The following is a 22,096-nucleotide window of genomic DNA, read 5'->3' as shown; positions in this document are numbered from 1 at the left end:
TACGTTCAGGAAAAGGAGCTGCTGGGGACTGATGCAGGTGCGTGCTGATAGGAGCTGGCATCTCTGTGCGTGGTGATACTGAATTACCAGCCTGGCAGCCAAAAGCATGTAATACAGTATGTCACAGAGGCAGGTGGTGATGGCAGGGTCCTCGTCCCTGGAATGCTTTTTCCCCCTCCCTTTTCTCTGCAACATATGATTAGTAAGGGAGCCGAATTTACTCTTGTTTTCCAAAATCCCCAGGAATTATTTTATTTGAACATGATACTTGGCTTTCAGCAGCTCACCCTTCCTATGCCAAATCTCCTTCCCTCCTACCCAAAACAAAACAAAACTCCGGCAAAGCTTACCTTTCATTTTTGTCAGGGATATTGTAATAGCAAGAAAGAGTTGAGTTCATTTGCCAGTCTTGAAGCACTTCTCTTCCATACCAGTGAAGAGATATTTGAATATCATGTTGATATTCAAAGCTGTCGTGTCTGTGTATGAGAAGATTTGGTTGAGGGCAAACAAAAAATTGAAACTCTTCTTACTCATGAGTTTGTGACTCTTTGAAATTAACAAACTACATATCTATGTCTATATATAATATATATATATATATATCAGGAATATCAGGAATCAAGACATATAATATGTAATAATGTATAATACACATAATATATATTATATAATATACATATTACATATAAACAGATACACACACACATATATAGATCTATATATATCTTCTTGATTCCTGATCTTTTTATATATTGTCCACACTTTCAGAAAGGTTGCCACACTTTCTCTCCCACATTCTTTTTAAAGTGTTACACGGACAACTTGAACCTGTCAACAGGTTTCTCCAGGAGGTTTGTAATCAATCATAAAATATTCCAAGTGGCACCAGGGACCACATAACAGTTCGCTCATTTCTTTTCTTTTCTTCTTTTTTTTTTTTTAGTTGAGTTTATCGGTACATTTTAGGTATACAGCACAGTTACATTCATCATTGGGATCTTGTACCTTTACATGAAAGTCTTAGTTCTCATTTTTCCCCTTGTCCTTGCCATCCCTTCATCCCCTCCTACCCTCCCCCTTTACAAACACTTTATTTCCATTTTTTAATTTTCTCATATTTTTTCTTTTCCCTTATTTCCTTTCCCCTACCCTTCCCACTTTCCCTACACATTTAGCCCTTTTCTTCCTATTTCACATTGTCAATTATCTCATTAGGATCTTATGTACTATTACAGTTTTTCACAACAGAGAAACTATTTGGTATTTATTTTTCTATGAATGAGTGGCTCAACGTTCAGGGAGATCAATGTCTGAAATTCCTCAGTGGATAATAGATCAACCACTGTCATCTTTAGAATCAAATTCTTATAAGTGTGCTTCCTTTTCTTCTTTTTTCCCATCGCAGCATTGAATTTTCTAATTTTGTGTTAAATTCTGCAGAGTTTAAAGAGACATCTGCACCTAACATCTCTTCTACACATTTAAAATAATTGGTAGACTCCACTAGTGACTAACCCAACCCGAGACCTGGTAGAGTGGACCTGCTTCTTGGAATTATGAATGGGTCTTTTATGATACATTTACTTTCAGGATCCTATTTGGAAAATGGGAAGGAAAATATCCATTTCTAGGCAAACTTATTTACTAAACTGAAAATGGACTTGATACTGAGGCAAAACCAGTAGCCTCATATTATCCTCCAAAAAGTTGATGATCGTGTTTTTTGAAGATGACCACTAAACTTTATTCTTGTGTATTCATGTTTTTTTCTTTTTTCTTTTTTTTTTTTGAATTGTGCTTTTGTGTACATTCGCTGGTACCAAATACACAACTCCACTCTGTTCCCATGCCTTGAGGGATATGGCCACGGGGTCCAGGGGTACGAGCCGGGACACATGTGTCAGCATGGTCCTGATTGCCGAATGCTGAGCAAATTCCATCTCTTCTCTTGGGCTTGGGTTTCTCATCTGGAAATGAAGTAGCTGAACCAAATGATCTTCAAGCTCAAATCCTCCAGATTTACCTTTCTAAGAAAGTCTTTGCAAAGATATCTTAAGGTAAAAAAGCTTTGAAATAGGGTGACTCAATAATAGAAACACAGAATCAAGCCCTTGGTTTAGAGTGTCAGGCTGGTTTTCTGTGGAAACTCTGTAATTACAATATGATATAGTACAGAAACATTACTTCTGCTGAAGTGAGGGAGTCTGGGTGTATCCCATAATTGCCTAGATTCCGTAGTGTAACTTCTAGAAATATTGTTTTCAGGCAGGGTTGCCCTCCAGAATCTCCAAACTAACCAGATCTTCTTTTGTTTTTTTTTACTTTTCTCCCTGCTTTTGCTTCAGAATTTGTATCATAATACCGGAAATAATTTCTTGAATGTGATTCTTTCCTGTAGATCAGTTCCCTCAACAGAAGGAAAAACTGTTGATTCCCTAGTAGCCAGGACAGAGCCTGGATTGAGCAAGTACTCAAAAAACTTTTATTGAATTAAAGAATAAATTTCACCTTCTAAACTTTAATTTTTATCTGAAAATTAAAGCCAGAAGAAAGGTTTGTACAAGATCTTCTATAAAATTCCTTCTGGGTTCTGACATCTGAGTTCTCTGTTCTGAAATCAAAGATCTATAGTGATTTTACAAATGAATGGTCCTTATGCTGAATTTAGTCATTAAGATTTAAATGAGAAAATACATTAAATGCAGATCAGCCAGTAAATTAAGACGCTTCAGAATATTTGTATTTTTTCATACTGTCCTAAATCTTTTCATTAAATAAAATATTATAGTCAGATCCAAAGCCTCTCTCTCCTTCATCCTATCTCATTTACTTCCTACTTTCCAACTATTCAAGTAAATGATATGCATGTGTCTGTAAGGATATGGGTTGATCTTGAAAATACGGGCAATGAAAATAGTAGATTCCCACGGAGAGAGGACAATGTCATTGGAGTAAATTTTAAAGACACGACTTATATTACCTGTATTCATGGTTATGTGGAAATGTATTTAAAGTATATGGTGGTGGGTAAGCCAGAGCCACTGTTTTTCAATAAATGGATCTCATTCTTGACATGGTTAATAATTTAGTGATTACTAGAAGATAAATAGGGACTGTGTTGTGATTCATTACAAATTTACATAAACTGAGGAGACTTGTATTACCTTACAATAACTACTTTCTCAGCAGATTGAAACATTGCTCTTACAGTGCACCCCTAATTACTCAGGACTCTGTGTAGATGATTGTAGAAATCTGAGGTTTCAGTAATAACTAAAATACGTGACTGTCATTTTGGTCTTTGATTTTACTAAGGAGTTTCATATCCATTATTTTTTCTTCTATATTAAGAGGTATGTATCACCTTTTTCTTTTTCTGTTTTGTGTTTGTGAAAGGTAAAGTAACATAAAGGCCCAGGGGATAAATAGAAGAGGCAGAATTTAAATCTAGGCTTTTGACTTCTAATCCCTCCAAGATTGTCCTCAGTTGTTATTCTTAGACAAGAGTCTTTCCTGCTCTTGAGCACTGAGTCCTTTTCTTCTTTACAAAACAACTGATTTGTCATTCCTGTGTGACCACGTTATTTTGTTTACCCAGAATTACAACTATCCTTTGTCTTTGTTGACAAGGCTATTGACTAAGCCAGATCTCAGTGGAATACTGAATAGCAGAGCCCTATGTTGAAACTCTCCAATTTGAGAAAAGGGCTATGCAAACTAGTATTGTTTGTTCCTTTTCTTCCAAATCATAACAATTCTTGGTCTGCTTAGGTGCTTTCATGCATCTCTTCTGTGATGAAAGCAAGACTACTAAATCGCATGAAGTCCCATAGTTTCCCGTCTTTCCACCTTTTCGTCCCATCCTGCTGGTCTAGCTTAGGTTCTCCATGTCTTGCCTCAGTAGCTCCCACTGGGACTCCCTCTTCCTACCGTGTTCCAGCTTCTCCAGCTTTGTATTCCTGAATACAGAGGACTGATTTGTGCTTTCCCCTGCCTTTTAGTCTTCGGTGACTCTTCTTGCATGGTTTCGTGTAAGGTCTAAGGTTCCTTAGAAGCTGATAGCCGCATGTCAGTTCACCTCTTTGCTGTCTGCTCTGCCTCTCCTCCTCTTGCATCAGACCACTGACCTTTCCCACAGTGGACATCACTGTGCTTTTACCCAAGACATTCTCTCCCCAGGGAAAGCCCTCTGCCTGCCTCTTGCTGCTCCGTCTTCCCCTTCATGGGTGCGTGCATAATCCAGTTGCTGAATAATAGCTTGTGCTTTAAATCTAATGAAATTTCTCAAGCGCCTATCCTGGCAAACAAACCCTTGAGAGGATATTGCACCCCACATCTGTAATATTCGCTTCCTTCTTTCCTGAGACCCTGGCCATGGTGGACGTATTCATTTACCCAGCAACTTACCACTTGAGACCTCTAGTATGTGGTACCCTTTTCCCCCACTTATGGGCATAGACCAATTTATCACAGTAGTTTCTCCAGATTGTGTGGTAAGGCAGTATATACCGCCTTAAATTTTCCTGACAGTCAAGTATAAAATAATATCCTCTTTCCTCTGGATGCTCCAATTCCTGACTTTTGACTCTATTTCTTTGGAATTGGCCAAGATTTACTTTTCTTTATAGAACTTGTCACTATCTGACACAGTATTTATTTATTCCAGAATAATGGCACCTTTAGAACATGGACCTTGGTTTTGTTCAGGGTCAAATTTCCAAATCTGAAACAAATCTTGACTATAGTATGTGCTCGATAAATATCGAAGTTATTACTTGGTAGTTAGTTGTTCTGTCCTCTGTTATCCATTAACACTTTTTATATACCTCTGTCACACCGGTGCATACTGCTATTTGTGCTCCATTTTGAGCTGAATGGGTATAAAGTTGATTTTTTTCTTTTAATTTATATTTGGTACAGCGCCCTAGGCAATGAGGATGCAAAAGATCCCCCATTCTAGGGTTTTTAAATCTTAAGTCTCTCAGAATGAGTACCTAGTATTGTGCAGTATCCACTGTGCCAAGTTTTGTTAGTTATTGAATGATGTGAAAATGGGCACAACAGATTTCACTTCTAGCTCAGCATGGCGAGACATCAGCAGCTTCTAGTGTTGTCATTGCTGAGATTCCATTAAAATATTACGGATTCCAAAAAGAGTGCTGAACTAAATTGGGTAGTGCACCTATCGATAGGATTGTTGAGAGATTTTGCGACTTGAAATCCTGACAAAGGGAGAAGTTCTGGCTCAGTGGTAGAGTGCTAGGCTGGCATGTACAAGGCTGAGTTTTTAATTCCTCAGCACCACAGGCGCACACACGCACACACACACACAACCTGATAGACCTGAGCTAAAAAAATGTTAAACGGACAGGAAGGATGCAAACATTCTCTCTGGCTATATTTGGATATATTTCTGGAAAATTACAAAAGTGCATTAGAAGACTATAGTGAGAAAACACTAGAGAATCATTTAGAGAATAAAATAAGTTTTTCTAGGAACTCTAAGAAATGTTTAAAAACTAGATCCTGTATAAAACATAAACAAGGGGCTGGGGATTTAGCTCAGTGGTTCCACTGCCTGCCTCGCAAGCACAAGGACCTGAGTTCGATCCCCGGTACCAAAACAATAAATAAATAAAATAAAATAAATAAAACATAAATGCTGTTAAGGTGTAAAAGAAAGTGATAAACCTAGAAATGTAAGGGGAATGAATAGATGACTCTTAAAATGACATAGATAGAGAAAAACATTTGAAATGAAGAAAATTGAAAGTAGTATTTGTAGTAGAACACAGAAAATAAACTATGGAATATTATACACATGATATAGATGGCACATTTTAGAAGTTTTCCTAGAACACAAAAGAAAGATGTTAATTATAAATGTTTAAGTACATTAAATGTATGATAGAAAGAAAATGAGCATGTAAAGTAAGTATATTCCTAGAAATTAATAAGAGTAGATAAAGTGAAAATATAATTTGAAAACAGAAAAATTTTTCTGGATTTGAGTTCATGCATTTAAGTTGAAAGTGCTCATCAATTTCCAAGCAATTTCAATGGAAAAAGAACCATCACATTATGAAACACTGTCATTCATTTTTAAAAACAAAATCATACAAGGAAATAGGGAAAATTTTCTAGTTTTCTTAATATTAAGGAAGAAAATTCAGATTGGTTTCAGACTTCTGTAACATTAAAATATATGATTCAATTACCCCTTTTCCAGAGATCTATCTAAAATGTATTTAGTAAGGGTTCATATACTAAAATGTGCTATCTGGCATTATTTTTAAACTAGAGGAAAATGTATGCTGTATAATAAAAGTATGACTAAATACTGATATATATCCCTTTTAATACTATAACACCAACTACTTCACATCTAGAATGTTAAATGAGGAATATCAACTTTTAATGGTGTGACCTCATTTTATGTGGTCTTGAAAACGTCTGTGTATAAAAAAGCCCCAAATGTTAATGCTATGTATCTCTGGAATGAGATCTTTTGCCAGAATATTGCTGTGCACAGGTCATTAAAATTATGAAAAAAAAGGAATTAATAGAAAAAGAGACGCGGGGAAGAAATTATTAAAAGATTTAACCTTCCATTACTGCTTCTCACAGTGACATCCCTGAAGGGTGAGATACCTTCTGCCTTTAAATATAGGGGTTGAACTATTTGATGTCCACTCACAACTGTTGGAAATTCAATAATGGACTTGCATAATCAAAAAAGGCTTAACGGGTCGGGGATTTAGCTCAGAGGTTCGGTGGCCTCCCTTGCAAGCCCAAGGACCCGAGTTCAATTCCCGGAACTGGAAAAGAAAACAAACAAACAAACAGACAGACAAACAAACAAAAAAGGCTTAACAAGAGAAAATTATCTTTTCAGGCATAACTCAACTAGATGCTGTAAATTGGAGAAACCTATCTAGAGATAGGAAAAAAATAACCTTTGGAGTATCAGTGAAAAAAAAAAAACCTTTTAAATGGTAACAAAAATGCAGAGGGGAAAATAAATTTCAGCTAGATATGCAAGTCATAAACAAGTATGACTCTTAGAAAAAGAATTGTTTTTCTCAAAAATATGAGTAAATGCCATCCATTATTGCACTGGGAGTGAGGTAGGATTAATAAACATGCAAAAGAAGAGGGTCACATGTCCTTCTGTATTTAGAATTCAATGCATCAAGATTTTTGGATATAACTAAATAGTTAAGGGGTGCTTATAAAAGAAGATTTGTAAAATTAAATGCGTATTTTTTAAAAAGAACATCTGAATTCAGTGATCTAAGTGTCTAATTTTAAAATGGAAGCAGTAGTAAATTGAACCTTTAATTCTCATAGTTGGTAAAGATAAGAGTTTAAAAACATGCTTAACTGTAAGAAAAAAAACTCTTTGCAGATGACATGATCATCAATGTAGAAATACTAAGGTATAAAGATCTACTAGAACTAATAAGTAAATTTAGCAAGGGCATAGGAAATATGGCCAATATACAAAATAAAAACACATTTTAATTTAAAATGCCAAAGGTATTTACAGCAATTTAAAAAAATAAATAAAATACCAAAGGAAGAAGCTAATAAATGTTTGCACCCTGAAAACTACAAAATAGGTCTGAGATATCCTAATTAAATGGAGCTATGTATCATGCTGAATACTAGAAGACTCAGCACCACTAAGGCACATCATTTCTGCCCAAAACCTATGCATTTAGCATAATCATATTCAAAATCTTAATAGGCAGTTTTGTAGGAATAGATAAACTCTATGTACATTTGTTATGGAAATTCAAAAGACCTAGAATAGTCAAAGGAATTTTGAAATAGAAAAATACATTTGATAGACTCAGACTTCTGATTTAAAGACATACTTACTATAAAGTTATTGTTAAATCCTGACATCCCTTTTAATGCTGTGACAGCAACCACTTGACAGTTGATCTAGACAATTTGATATTGATCTACAGGTAGAGAGTGTTTGGATAAAAAAACTGAACACATATGGCTGGCTAATTATCTTTTCTTTTCTGGTCCTGGGGATCGAACGCAGGCCCTTGCACTTGTGAGGCAGGAGGTGGAACCACTGAGCCAAATCCCTAGCCCCAAACTGATTTCCAAAACAACCAAACAATCAAAAAACAGGGAAAATGATACACTTTTTATTTTAAAGGTAGTGTTGGAACTATTAGTTGTCTGTTACAAGGAAGAAGAATTTTGACTCTGACCTCAGACCATGTACAACTGACTGAAAATGGATACAGTCCTAAATGCAAAAGTTAAGACTATGAATCTTCTTGAAGAAAAAATTAAACCATTCTTCTAAAGTTAAATTGAAGTTTCTTTAGGATGTAAAAACAACAACCTTCAAGACGAATTATGAATCATTCCTCAAATTTAAAAGTTTTAGAAAAGCAGTAAAACGTCATGCCACAGAATGAATGTCTGTTTTAAAAAATGTATATCTGATAAAAAGCTTTTATCCAGAATAATATAAAGAACTCTTACAACTCAGTTACACATGCAACCCAGTTAAAATTTAAAACTCAAAAACATCTGAACGGTTGCTTCAAAAAAAGAATAGTAAGTACATAAAGTAACGTAAACATACTTTTATTTTTATTACATATAATTATAAATAAAATAAATATCTCAAAACTATAAAGAAGTAAGTACCTGGAATAAGTATTGCTGAACAAAACAATCATCAGGGAAATGTTTGAATGAGATTGACTACACATAGACTAGAATGGCTTGAATTTTAAAACAAAAGTCAAGTATTGGCAAGGTCAGGTAGTGACAGAAGTGTACAGCAGTGTAAAATGGCACAACCTTCAGTAGTTTCCTGTAACGTTAAGCATATGCTTACCCAGAAATTAGACTTCTAGGGGTATATTCAATAAAGATGGGACAAGTGTAGTGGTGCAGGCCTGTAATCCCAGCACTCGGGAGGCTGAGGCAGGAGGATCGCTGTGAGTTCGAGACTAGCCTGGGCTATGTAGCGAGTTCCAGGTCAGTCTCAACTAAATAATGAGACCCTGTCTCAAAATATATAAATAAATGGACAAATAAATAAATAAATAAACCGAAAATGTTGGGCTTCCAACATTTTGTACCTGAATATTCGTTATAATTTTCTTCATAATAGAGAAAAACTGCAAAGAATTCATAAATAACAGTATTGTACTCAAAGATGAAGTTGAAAGCTGGTGTCGACAAAAACATAGATGAATCTCAAATGCAATATCACCCAAGATTGTATACTATATTATTTCATTATGCAAATTCTAGAAAAGAAAACCACCTTCAAGAATATAGGTACCTGACTGCTGAGGGCCAGGAAAAATGGAAGGGCCACTGCATGCAACAAGGCAAAAAGGAGGAGGGTGGAAATACCCTTTTTTTTTTTTTTTTTTTGAGACAGTGTCTCTACGTAGTTGAGACTAACCTGGAACTCACTATGTAGCCCAGGCAGATCTCAAACTCACAGCAATCCTCCTGCCTCAGCCTCCCCAGTGCTGGGATTACAGGCGTGCACCACCACACCTGGAAAAATACCCAATATCTTGCTTCTGAAAGGGATAATAAAATTGCGCACATTTGTCAGAGCATCAATTTATACCCTAAAAATTTCTGTGCTTTACAGGAAATTGTCCATAAATAAAGCTGATTAAAACAAAATGAAACATAAATGAAGTTTCATAATTATGGAATCTCAGGTCATTGTTGGAGAGCAAATCAAATGTGAATTTGAGAAACCCAGAGAGAAAGCGATACTAAAAGAATCCATGTATATTCAAATTTGCAATCTTGGCTGGCTTGAAACAAAATAGTGTTTAGAAATCATGACTTAAATCAGCTTGCCATTTTCGTGATGTTATAGAAGACTGGAAAATTGGGAAAGATGATAGGACTTTGATCTTGGCTGGCTTGAAACAAAATAGTGTTTAGAAATCATGACTTAAATCAGCTTGCCATTTTCATGATGTTATAGAAGACTGGAAAATTGGGAAAGACGATAGGACTTTGTGGTAAAGGGTAAAGACTGTGGCCAAGTCTGAGGAATTATTCATGCCCCATAGGTCAAGGAGACTAGATTTGGCATTGGAAATAATAAAAATGAAGCCATCCGTACTGCTCAGCTAACCGTGAAGCAAATGTTGGGGCAGACTTGACTGGATACAGAAAGGATCCTACTAGTCCACTTCATAGTGTGTAGTTACTGACTAGCAATCTTGGTAGTTCCACCAGAAGCCATTCACTTGGTCAGAGACTTCGATTTGGTCAGCTGTGAAACCCTCATCACTAGCTTTGGAAGATACGGTCTTCAGTTCTAGATGCAGTCCTAGCTGAGCTGCAGTATCTAAATTGTCATGGCATGGTGTAAAAAGAGCAAAAGGAAAATGGAAGCTGTCCACCTAGACAAGGAATGGCCCACTTGAAGTGTGGACATTGAATGTCTGCCTCTGAAAAGTTTGCCTTGAAAAGTTGACGTGAGTAGGATCCTGCTTAGCTGGCTCAGGGTTTTTTGTTTGTTTGTTTGTTGTTATTTTTCCAAATCTAATGCTTGCTTTCCCTACCTCCAACTAAATGAGAAAACATTATACTGAGAAATAAAGATAGTTGATGTTAAGCATACTACTTTGGCGCTCCATTTCAATATTTGAGAAGAGTGCATACCTTGTGAGTTCCCTCAGAAAGTAGTCTCGGTGTTGTAAATTGGAAAATGCTTTAAGTACAGAGGTTCGCACTGCTGAGACAGGAGAGTGGAGAGGTGGAGCTGCTGTGGTTGCCCTATGAGGTCTAAGCAGATCCTCGGTGTGACCGCAGGCAAGAGCTCTCTGCGCTTTAATTTTCTTATCTATAAAATGAGGATAATAATAGTGATCTGGTATCTGGTATCTGTAATTCTTTTTTTCTTTCTTTCTTTTTTTTGGGGGGTTTGAGACACGGTTTCATTATGTAGTTGAGAGGGACCTGGAACTCACTATGTAGCCCAGGCTGGTCTCAAACTCAGTGATCCTCCTGCCTCAGCCTCCCGAGTGCTGGGATTACAGGCGTCGCCACCATGCCCAACTTGGTATGTGTAATTCTGAAATTGAAAAAGTTCAAAAAAACAAAAACAAAAACTTTTTTTTTTTAATTTGTGGTTCCCTCCTTTGGTGGTGAAATGCAGCCCCAACTATGAGGCTTTCTCATCATTTCTCTGCCTGTGTGAACCCTTCAGGGCCCTGTGGAAATGTGGATGTTTGATCATAGAGGGCTGCCCTCCTTCCTAGGGTAGCACAGGAGTTTATGGTGTAAGTTCTAAGCGTTTTATTTTCTTTTTAAAGTCTATAAACAATTCAGGATTCAGACTCTCCTGGCCCCAGGGGGTTCCGCCTCCCTCGGAACATTATGTGAGGACTGTGTTTCTCAGAACAGAGCCCAGTCAATGATGAAGCTATTATTACTGACTGTTATTGATGCTCAGGAATTAGATTACTCACCTTCACCCCTAAGAATGAGCGATGTTTAGTCCTTGAGGATGCCTAGCCTTACTTTTAGTACTTACATATTTTAGTCTTTCAGTCTCGATTTAGGGTATAGTAATTATTGCTAGAAAATGCTTCTCCTCCTAAGAAACTGGCCGACTTTAAACACTTGTTCCTCTCTTTTTCAATCTTCTCCTACTTGGAAGAACGCCTCATCTACCCTCAAGTTTTAGCTGACAAATTTATTTTCAGTCATCTTTCCTACCGTTCATCTTATGAAACTCATTCTTATATTAAGGATTCTCTGTCTCCTAACTGAAACATAAAGGGCTATCCTTATTTCCTCAGTGTTCTCCAAAAAATCGAGTCCTTGATAGGTTCTAAAAGGATGCTTTTGTTTTAAAAATAATTATGTAAAAACACAAGAGCAAAAATATCCATCTACATTTCATTCACTGTCTCCTAAGAACAATTTTATTTTTGTGGTTGAGTTTTGACATGTTTCCCGTTTCCTCCGGCTATGTAAAAACCTTTTCACTGTGTCTAACCCTTGGCCTACGGGCACGGAGGACTGATTTTGCAATGCTGGTCTAGCACTGGGGAATTGTTAGCTAAAATGTTCGTATATTGAAATATTTGGGAGCACAGGTAATATTATGTAATTAAATATTGTATTTCTAAAGAAAGAGATAAAGCAGGCATTTTAAAGGTGCTTCTTGGGAGGATGTTTGCTTTTGGTCAGTGCTGGGGTGAGACAGACCAATAATGAATCCTTGGCCACCTTGGGTCCCGTTCCCCTTGCCTTCCCCTGGGAGGATGTGGCTGCCAACTTGTGACTGCAAGCCGCTATGTGTGTTTACCCTTTGTTTGGATTCGTGTTACAAGGTGCCCCACTGTTGGGCAGGATTTCCAGGGCTGAGTGGTTTTACCCCAGCATCTGAGTAAGGAGGAATGCAGTGGTGGGACCCTGACCCCGAGTGCAGGAGGGAAAGGATTAGCAATGTGTCCATCGATCCAGATGGCGATTTTTCTGTTCTGATGCACAGGTGGGAAGAGGAAGCCATACAGGATGGGATCTTTCCTTTTTTTTCCCCTCCGTTCGGTTCTTGGTGTCATGCTTTCTGCTCTTTATTTTACCAATTCTACAACCAGCCAAACAGCCCTGAACTTCTTCTCCCTGAAGAAGGCAGAGTGGGGAAGAAAAGCATCCTTCAGTTGTGAGATCTACGTCCTGCTCCTTTTGGTGCGGTGCTTTTCTGTGTTATAGTGCACCTCGCGTTCTGAGGCCTACACAACACGATGTCCCTTCCAGCTCTGCGCTTTTTCCTGTAATATTGGAAAGCAAGTGCAAAATTTTAGGGGTGCTTTTGCTTTGCAGTTTTCTACCTGGTTGACCCTAGATAAAATCTTTTCGCTCTTGACCAGATATTCCATTCTCAAGACCATTCCATGAGCCCTGATTTCTGTGAACCTCCCTGCAGGTCTAACTTGCAGTCCATGGGTTAGATACGCCCATGTTGAAAAATTAAAACGAAGGGAGGCTTTGTTACTTACATTTATGATTATACTATGTGTTTTATTTGTGGCCCAGCACAATCCTTCACTCAGTGTGACCCAGGCAAGCCAGGCTTCTCATGCTCCTGGCTTGGGGATGGGTACAAGTGTTAAGGTATTAGCAGCACAAGATTAATTGTAATCTGCAACACAGAAAGCTTTCTTTGCAGTTTCTTGTTTAACACCACTCGATTCATGAAAACATTATGTTTTCATTTGTTTTCTGGTAATCAAAGAGCTTTCTCATGGTATTAGCTTTTAAACCCCATCTGAGCACAAATGTCTTCATCCCAAAGAAAAGAACACAGGGAATAGCATAAATGTGCTACCTCCTAGAAACACGGGATTTTATTTAAAATGGAAAAATGTGTATTGATCTGACTCACGAATACGACTTCCTGTAGTAAGATTTCCAGATGTCTTCTCAGTAGTCATAATGTCAGGTGGCTCCAAAGGTTATAATAAATAGATGCATTTTAATGTTCTGCTCTTGCTTCTCTCTTTCCCTCACCCTGGGCGCGTCGCTAAGCAGTATTCTACAGAACTGAAGAAGTTGTACTGCCAAATTGCGAAGACATGCCCCATCCAGATCAAGGTGATGACACCACCTCCTCAGGGAGCTGTCATCCGCGCCATGCCCGTCTACAAGAAGGCGGAGCACGTCACGGAGGTGGTGAAGCGGTGCCCCAATCACGAGCTGAGCCGTGAATTCAACGAGGGTAAGGAGGGTAAGGAGGGCCGCAGTCTGACTGTTCAGCTCCTGGGACAGAAGGACGCTGTGAGCATTCTTAGTACCAGTCTGTCCGATTCAGAGTTCTACAAGCTGTCGTCTACTCGGTTTGCCTTTTTTGGCAGACACACTATGTAAGAAAAATGCTAAATAATTGTGCAGCTTTCACAGCGGTTGAACTACTTAATTTAATATTGGTGATTACTGAATAATCTGGACTGGTCTCCCTACTGCTTCGTTTCTTTTTCTGGGTTTTTTTAATTTAATTTTATTATTTTTTGGTACTAGATCGCCGGCCCTCTTTTTCTGTTTAAATTTTCTTCCTTTTTAAACATAAGCAGAGCACTATGGCCGTTGTTCTTCTTGGCGCAACTCCAACGCGCTTCAGTTTCAGTGCCTCCCCAGAGTGATGTTTCAGTCTATGTGCACTGAAAGCTGGAAGGGCAAGGAGAGGGGGCGTAAGGGAAGAGAAAGAATGAGCCAAAATCAAAGGGGAGCTGAGAAGAGAAGAAGGAAAGGAAAGGAGAGTGCAAATAATGAGTAAGAGAAGTAAATAGAACCAAGGCCTTACCGTGGGGGCCAGTGGAGTGCAGGACTGTGTGTCAGGGGCCGGCAGCTTGAGCACTTCCTGTAAGCCCTGTGTCCATGCCCTAACCATGTCTCATCTTTGATCCTCAGATCCAGCAACCGCACAAAAGTCACTGTCGCAAGGGTCCCTTTGATCTGATAGGAGGGCTCTGAGAAGGGAGGCTTAGTGGAGAGTGCTGAAGAGCAGAGAGGAAGGACAGGAAAAAGCACCCAGAGTCGTCTGAGCACTTAGGGCATGGGAAGGGTTGGGGTTTAGGATATTTATGGAAAAACAGCAGGGATCTAAATACTGATCGGTATCTAGAAGGTATTGGTACAAAGCCTGTGATGGATTAGAGAGAAACTCAATCGAGGAAAAACGAGGATGGGTAGGAATTTTAAAGGAGAAAGTCATCAAAATCCTCCTTGACACAACTATGTTTTACACATGAATTTCTGGTCCTTGTATACAAGGATGCACTAACCGTACCTCTGTGTCTTGCTTTTCTCCTCATGGTATTCAGAAATGATACTCCACAGACACAGTCCTCATTGTCTGCTTACCTATTTGTGTTGCATCAGAATTACCATTTATGGCTTCGAATTCTTGGAACAGTTTCTTGCTTTTGGAATACTCTCAGATATTGCAATTTTGCAAGACGTTTCCTAGGCTCTTTTTAAAATTTGTTTCCCTTTGTGTGTCCCCCCAAATGAGACTCTTCAGTATAATAAATCCAGCAAGTTTCCTAGCATTCTGATGAAAGCAAGGTCTATAAGTGAAAAAGGAGAAAGGAGTAAGCAAGGGGAATGTCTGTCCTTGTGACTTGCTGTCTTTTCTTTTTTTCCCCCTTCTTTTTTCTTTCCACTGCTGGTATCGAACCCAGAGCATCACACATGCTAGGCAAATGCTCTACCACTGGGATCCATCCTCAGCCTTAAACTTCTTTCTATTTAATATTTTTGCCCATTGAACTTTGGGCAACATTTTAATTCACATCTTGCTTTTATTTTCTTCCATTTTCAGAGGAATCTGGCAAAATACCCTCCATGAATGAGGTCGTACAGTTCTATGAAAATTAGGATAGTTAACTTTAAACTCTGAAACCTAAGCACAATCTCCTAAATGTAGATCACCATTACAACCCTTTGCGTTGCTAAAAATATTGAGATATCTACCTGTATTAGATGTGTTGCAAGAGATTCTGTTCCTTATGTCAAGAATGTGTATTTCCTTTGTCACACAGACTGTTAACTTGGATCACCAACATTCTGTATATGAATTTCCACTTTGTTGACTTTATTATGAGGATAAGTAAATTAACTATTTTGTCTTTTTCTATTTTGCAGGGCAAATTGCTCCTCCTAGTCATTTGATTCGAGTAGAAGGGAACAGCCATGCCCAATACGTAGAAGACCCTATCACAGGAAGACAGAGTGTGCTGGTGCCTTATGAGCCGCCCCAGGTAAAAAGCAAAGAAGACACACACGGGTGACAGACACACAGATTGGCTGACTGGTGGAACTTGCGATAACATTAGTGTTGGTGACAAGGACTATTTCCACCATTTGTCTCTCTCTGTGTTAGTCCCTATCATCAAACTTGTAACTTTTTGTTTTGTTCCTCTTCTCCACATGCTTCCCTTTCAAATGCCTAAATATTTAATGAATTAACTTAGAAATGTGACTTTTGCCAACCATGCCATCATAAAGGCAGATAATCATTGAACCAGAAAGAGGGTTTCTCACCAATTGACAACTGACTTGGGAGTGGATGTGCATTGGCAATGGAGGTTAAGAATGCTGACACTGACTTGTAAAAGGGAGTGTTTAAGAGGAATCCCTTGGCTGGCTTCTGCCTGAGCAGATGGTACACATATAAGTCTGCTGTGCATAGCAGAGTACTATGGTAGAGACTATGTAAGAACAAGGAGGCCGAAGTCATGTGCTTTGCTGACTTGCTCTGTAGACCTTTGACACATGACTGTCCCTCTGTGGGCTTCAGCTGTCTTACCCATGAATGAGCACTTCAAAAGAATTAAGATGTGCTTTGCCCACATACCAACTCCCCACAATAAATACAATCATTATGTACTGCAAACCTATATGGATAAATATTAAAATAAAAATAACCTAGATGGTTTAGTTCTGAGGACACTTTAAGGTCCAGAATGTTATTTATGGAAATGTGTACTCACATCTATTACACTGTTTTACCTTTGTAGGGAAAATATATTTGGAGTGACGCTGATATTTTTGACTTTTTTTTCCCCCAGCTCTCTCTTTTTTAGTGATATTCATGTCCCTGCTGTAGCCCAGCTTCTGAGTGATTTGGATCAGCATGCAATAAACAGGGCTGGAGATCAGAGATCTGTTAAAGCCTATATTACCTGTGTTGTTTGCAACATTTCAAATATTAGCTTGAAGCTTTCCATGAGGCAAAGGAAAGAGGAACCCACAGTGGATATCAGACATTGCCTTCCTAGAAGGAAGCGTATATCTTCATTAGTAGTAGAATTCTTTCAAAAGAGAGAAGAATGGAGAAGGAAGACTATCAGCTCAGACCATCACTAATATAGTTTTTTTTCTTTTCTCCTGTGCTCAGGTTGGCACTGAATTCACGACAGTCTTGTACAATTTCATGTGTAACAGCAGTTGTGTTGGAGGGATGAACCGTCGTCCAATTTTAATCATCGTTACTCTGGAAACCAGAGAGTAAGTGACATTTGTCAGACTATCATTCTACAAACAATCATGGGCAGAGGGCAGAGTGGAATTGTGTCCTTTTTTTTTTTTATCATTGGCTTTGTATGCACAGCGGAGAGCTGACTTCCGATTTGTCCCTTGTGCTTTTAATTCTTGCTGTGAACACTTAAAAGTAGAGAAAGAAGAGGATGGGTAAAGGTAGAAGGGGAAAAAAGAACTAGGAAGGTGTACAAGTTGCTTCATACCTGAATTCTTGACATTTGACTGGAATTGTTTTGATCAGACAGCCTTTGTTTTCATGTGGCCCTGAAGCATTTAACAGCTTCTTTGAGTAAGTCTGGGCTGCCTGAGGGGATTTTATCCTCAGACATCCACTGGCTTAACTCAAGTTTTCTTCAAAATATGTAGCTAAATACAGCTGTTCAGCTAATGGCTCGGAGGTTCTTTGCAGAACAAATGGAACGTTATTTACTAATATTGCTGGGGGCACACAAGCACTTCTGTGTTCTGCCAAGCTCTCTGCAGACCTGCCCCAGAGCAGCCACAGCTGAATGGGTGGTTATGGTACGCATAAGGTGACCAGCGGAGACTCCAGGGCACCTCAACAGTCGCTCACTGCACTGCTTTCTTTCTCTTTTCTCTGGATCGTAGTGGGCAAGTCCTGGGCCGGCGGTGCTTTGAGGCCAGGATCTGTGCTTGCCCAGGAAGAGACAGGAAGGCAGATGAAGACAGCATCAGGAAGCAACAAGTTTCAGACAGTACAAAGAACGGTGACGGTACGAAGCGCCGTAAGTAGATGTAGTGGCCGAGTGGGGTAGGGTTGAGCTTCAGCAGATGGAGGATTGGACGGGGGCAGCACTGGAGAAGCTGCATGAGGAGAACTGTCGGCTTTCGCATCAAGGATGACATAAGCCCCCCCGCCCCGGGTTAGTGGAAATAGGTACAGCCTTGATGCAGAGAATAAAATGGGCCCCAAGTATACACTAGCTTTGCGGAAGCAAATACTCATAACTAGCTTTTCTTATTACAGAGATCCTCAGTGTGACTTCTGCACGGGTGACATCAACATTGTCTGGAAACTGGGTAGAAATGCAAATTCTTAAGCCCCAAAATATAGCTTTGCTGTACTCTGGGTGTGAAGTTGAGCAGTCTGTTTTACAAACCCAGTAATCTGTGTTTTGTAAGCCCTCCAGGTGATTCTGATGCTACCTAAATCTTGAGAACCAGAATCTAGCCTCTTGGTATCAATTCATCTTTCAGATATTAAGCATCTGCCCACCTCATGACTTAATGAGAATTGAACAATGAGAGACCATGAGACGGTGATACTTAAAGACATATTTCGCGAGGCCCAGTGTGTAAGGAGGCAGAGCAGCTCTGACCCAGGCTTGACGTCATGTATATGACCCGACTGGGGTCTCAGTAACCTCACCAGTTGTTTTCGAACTTGATTTTAACTAATGGAAGCTTTTTAAAATGAAATATTTCAAGCAACCTATAATGCAAAAGGAAGGTAGAGTTGGAAAACCACGGATGCATATAAGCTACTAACGGGTGCAGTTGATTCTAGACAGTGTCGTGATCAATCCTGGTGTCACCACAAGTGCTTTATTGTACCATACTGTGATGTATTTTATCAAAGGCGATTCAATGTTTCCATTGATCGCTGTCCAGATTCTTGTGCTGTGAACTGTCAGTATTTTATGCTTTCCGGTTGGTCCTTTCTGTCTCTGATTAGTCCTCAAAAAATTCATATGTGTATGACCTATGACACATAGGACACATATGTGTCCATTCTCATTCTACTGTTGTGTCTTCTTGATGGCATAGCTACCGTCTCTCCCCTGAGTACTCTATTTACCTACAAATTAATGACTGCCAGTAAGAACAGATTATCTGAATTCTGGCAGAAGGATTACCTTTATACCCTGGATTCTGGCTGGTTGTAGTTTAAGAATTTATTATTTATCAATTCCTGTATTTTATATATATTATATATATAAAGCTTCTACAACATGCATTTAACTCCATGGGAAATGAATGATCTGAAAAATAAAATATAAATCCAGTTTTTCTCCCATTTCTTAAGAGGTCTTCACAGACCCACACAAGCAAGATGCAGGGTTTCCTGCCTAATTACTTCAACTAAATGCCATTTCCCAGCTCCCTGGATTTTCTTCCTTTACATAATCCTATCTGCCTTTTCCCTACATCATTATTGCCAAGAATGCATTTATTGAAAAAGCAAGTAAATGGATGTTTAAGACCAAACTCCTTAATCTTGCAGATGTTTCTGTCACTACTGCTAATATGTCTTATTAAACATAGTTAATATTTAATAACTAAATATGCTTAACATATATTATTGCTGCCAGAATGTTCCCACGGTGAAACATTCATTTCTCTCCCACCAGCTTTCCGTCAGAATACACATGGCATCCAGATGACATCCATCAAGAAGCGAAGATCTCCGGATGATGAACTGTTGTACTTGCCAGTGAGTCTCCCCGGGATAGTCATGACCGCCTCCTTCTAACCTCCTTTGAATGAGCTTTACTAAAGGTCACTTTCCAGTTTTCTATGTCAATAGGAAAGGGACTAGCTTCGTTAGTGGGAGAGGCAACAGCAAAGTAACAGTTGGGGTAGCTTATAAACGACAGAAATTTATTTCTTATAGTTATGGATGTTGGGGGTCTGAGATCACCATGCGTTCTCCTTGTCTCCTGAGGGCCTTCTTTTGAGTTGCAAACTGCTGTCCTCTCCTCCTGTCCTCGTCCTCGGATGGTGGGGAGAAGGCTGGCTGGGGAGCTCTGTAGGATCTCTCTCCCGAGGGCACTAATGCCCTTGGGGGTGATATCTATTTACTTCATGATGGTGGGATAAATGGAAATAAAGCAAGGAGAATATATATATATATATGCAAAAAATATCAATCAGGAAATCTCCTTTCCTTCCATAGTTTTGGAATATATTAATAGTGTGAGTTCCTCTATTTTCTTTCCCACCCACCTCAGAGTAACTCCTAACACAGTTTTTCACACAAGTATTTAAAATTTATTTGCATCTCATCATTTGTAAAATGATTATTATCTCACAGAACATGCCGTATCCGTTTAGACCTCAATTTTGGTTGCAGAAAATGCACAAAGTTGGTAATACAGTAACTATAGAATATTGGCTGTCACCTTTTCTTGGCATAAATTCATGCATCTTTGTGAGGAACAGTATGGTAATTTGACACATTATATACAGTGGTGATTATCACATCGGGGTAAGAGTCACCCCCGTCTTCTCGAGCTGGAATTCTTTCTTTGTGTTTAGAACTTTCATTTTCTTTTAGGGAGGGACATAATGAAAGCCAAGTCAGGCGGAGTCCTCAATTGTATATGAATAGCCAGGAGCCTTGGCTCAGTTCTTGTGTAAGAGTCTCACTTGCTTCCGCACAGAACATTATCCCTCTGGAAGTCACCAATAAGGTCACCTCATTAGATCGAGTCTGCAGTTCACTGAATGCTTACTGCCCTACATCTCTGTCACCTAGAGGGGCAACAAAGATGTGGTGATCAGTGTGGCCCTTGACAACCCCTAGACTGACCCTAGATACGGGGCCAGCAGGACCAAGAGAACTGACTGTGTGCTAGTGCCCTGAATCAAAGTTAAAGTGGCTTGACGAGTTTGGGTGTGCCCTACCTACCCTGGGCCTTGGGAAACAGACTATTTGACGAATCAGGAATCAATTCAGCTGAGGTTCTAAGGCTACATATGGAAATTGCTGTATAACTCTTCAATAAAAATATGACTCTGATCTAGTAAATTTTACAGAAAACTTAGTTATGTTCTCAGCTGGTGAGAGAGAAATTATCTGAAAAGCTACTTTTAAATTTCAGTTTTTTTTACTAATGCGAAAGATACCCTGTAGTGATTTACATTTTAGGATTAGCAAAAAACTTAGTTATACTGAAGTGTTGGGGGGGCCAGTCTACCATTTCGGTATATGTTTAGCGGGCGTTTGCTAAGTGGTAAAAATGCTGGATCCTGAGCAAGTACACCTCTGTAGGACACAATTGTTGTCTTCAAAGAGATTACCTGTGACTGACGTTGTGCACAGTTATATTAGGATGCAATAAAAGCATCAGCAGAGTGGGGCAGAGAGCTGTGGAGGGACCTGAGAAGGAGGCAGACTCAAGCAGAAGAGAGTCTTCTCAGAGAAGGGACCCAGCACTGCAGTGAACGCTAGGGCAAGAGAAGAAAATCAGTCCACCCCGCATTCTGGCAAATGCTGCCCGTTGTGCTCAGGGCAGCGACCCTTGCGATGCAGATGAAGAGCTTGGAGGTCGTCCTTTAACTGGATCATTTCCTCTCAGGGCTCTGCAGTCCCCTGCGTATGTCGCTGGCCTCCCTCTGGCCCTGGCTCTCTTTTTACTTTTTTGAGCTTTTAAGAGATTCTGTAAAAGAGAAGCACATTTTGTCCCTGCTCAAAACTTGTCCTTCCAGACCGAGTTGCAGCCGATTCTTGTTTTGTCGCTGGACAGGTTCCTAGGAGGCTCCCAGAAAGACGACAAACCGATCCTACCTGTAGCATTAAGTGCACAGGTGACTCAGATCTTTTACCACCACACGTATCTGTGAATAACTCAGACGTGCCAGGAGCATTGATCCCTGTGTTACAAGTCAATATGACCACGTAGGCCAACTTAGAATGAACAGAGCCATGGAATGAAAGAGCTCCTCTGCTCTGCGGTTCTTCATGCGTTCCTCCCTTTCTGTCTACTCCTGCATAGGTGAGGGGTCGTGAGACTTACGAAATGCTGCTGAAGATCAAGGAGTCCCTGGAGCTCATGCAGTACCTTCCACAGCACACGATCGAGACGTACAGGCAGCAGCAGCAGCAACAGCACCAGCACTTACTTCAGAAACAGTGAGTGCGTCCATGTGTCCCTTTTGGCATGAACAAGGGCGATTTGTTTTTCTTCGCCTCACAAAGGGATGACTGATGGACAGCGTAGAAAAGGACACTGGGTGACAGATCATATTGGATTCTGTCAAGCTGGTACTAATT

The 22,096-nt window shown here is 39.5% G+C and overlaps 1 protein-coding gene across 8 annotated transcripts in view; it reads left to right on the top strand.

Moving 5' to 3' along the window:
• The window catches only part of Tp63 (tumor protein p63), a 202,502-nt gene that overhangs the window by 160,686 nt on the left and 19,720 nt on the right, over positions 1 to 22,096 (top strand). For 4 of the 8 annotated variants that reach the window (XM_010624115.2, XM_019207504.2, XM_010624119.2 and 1 more), the window contains exons 5-10: positions 13,570 to 13,756; positions 15,682 to 15,797; positions 16,937 to 17,046; positions 17,689 to 17,813; positions 19,452 to 19,534; positions 21,819 to 21,955. In XM_010624115.2, the coding sequence (XP_010622417.1) occupies positions 13,570 to 13,756; positions 15,682 to 15,797; positions 16,937 to 17,046; positions 17,689 to 17,813; positions 19,452 to 19,534; positions 21,819 to 21,955 (758 nt within the window). Of the gene's footprint in view, positions 1 to 13,569; positions 13,757 to 15,681; positions 15,798 to 16,936; positions 17,047 to 17,688; positions 17,826 to 19,451; positions 19,535 to 21,818; positions 21,956 to 22,096 lie in introns of all 8 variants that reach the window. The other 4 variants (XM_010624114.2, XM_010624116.2, XM_010624117.2 and 1 more) reach the window with 1 other exon arrangement.

Source organism: Fukomys damarensis, unplaced genomic scaffold, assembly GCF_012274545.1.
Source record: "Fukomys damarensis isolate Sample0158 unplaced genomic scaffold, DMR_v1.0_HiC HiC_scaffold_12, whole genome shotgun sequence".
Classification (NCBI taxonomy): domain Eukaryota; kingdom Metazoa; phylum Chordata; class Mammalia; order Rodentia; family Bathyergidae; genus Fukomys; species Fukomys damarensis.
Note: the sequence above shows the minus strand (reverse complement) of the source record. Positions and strands in the feature narration are given on the sequence as shown.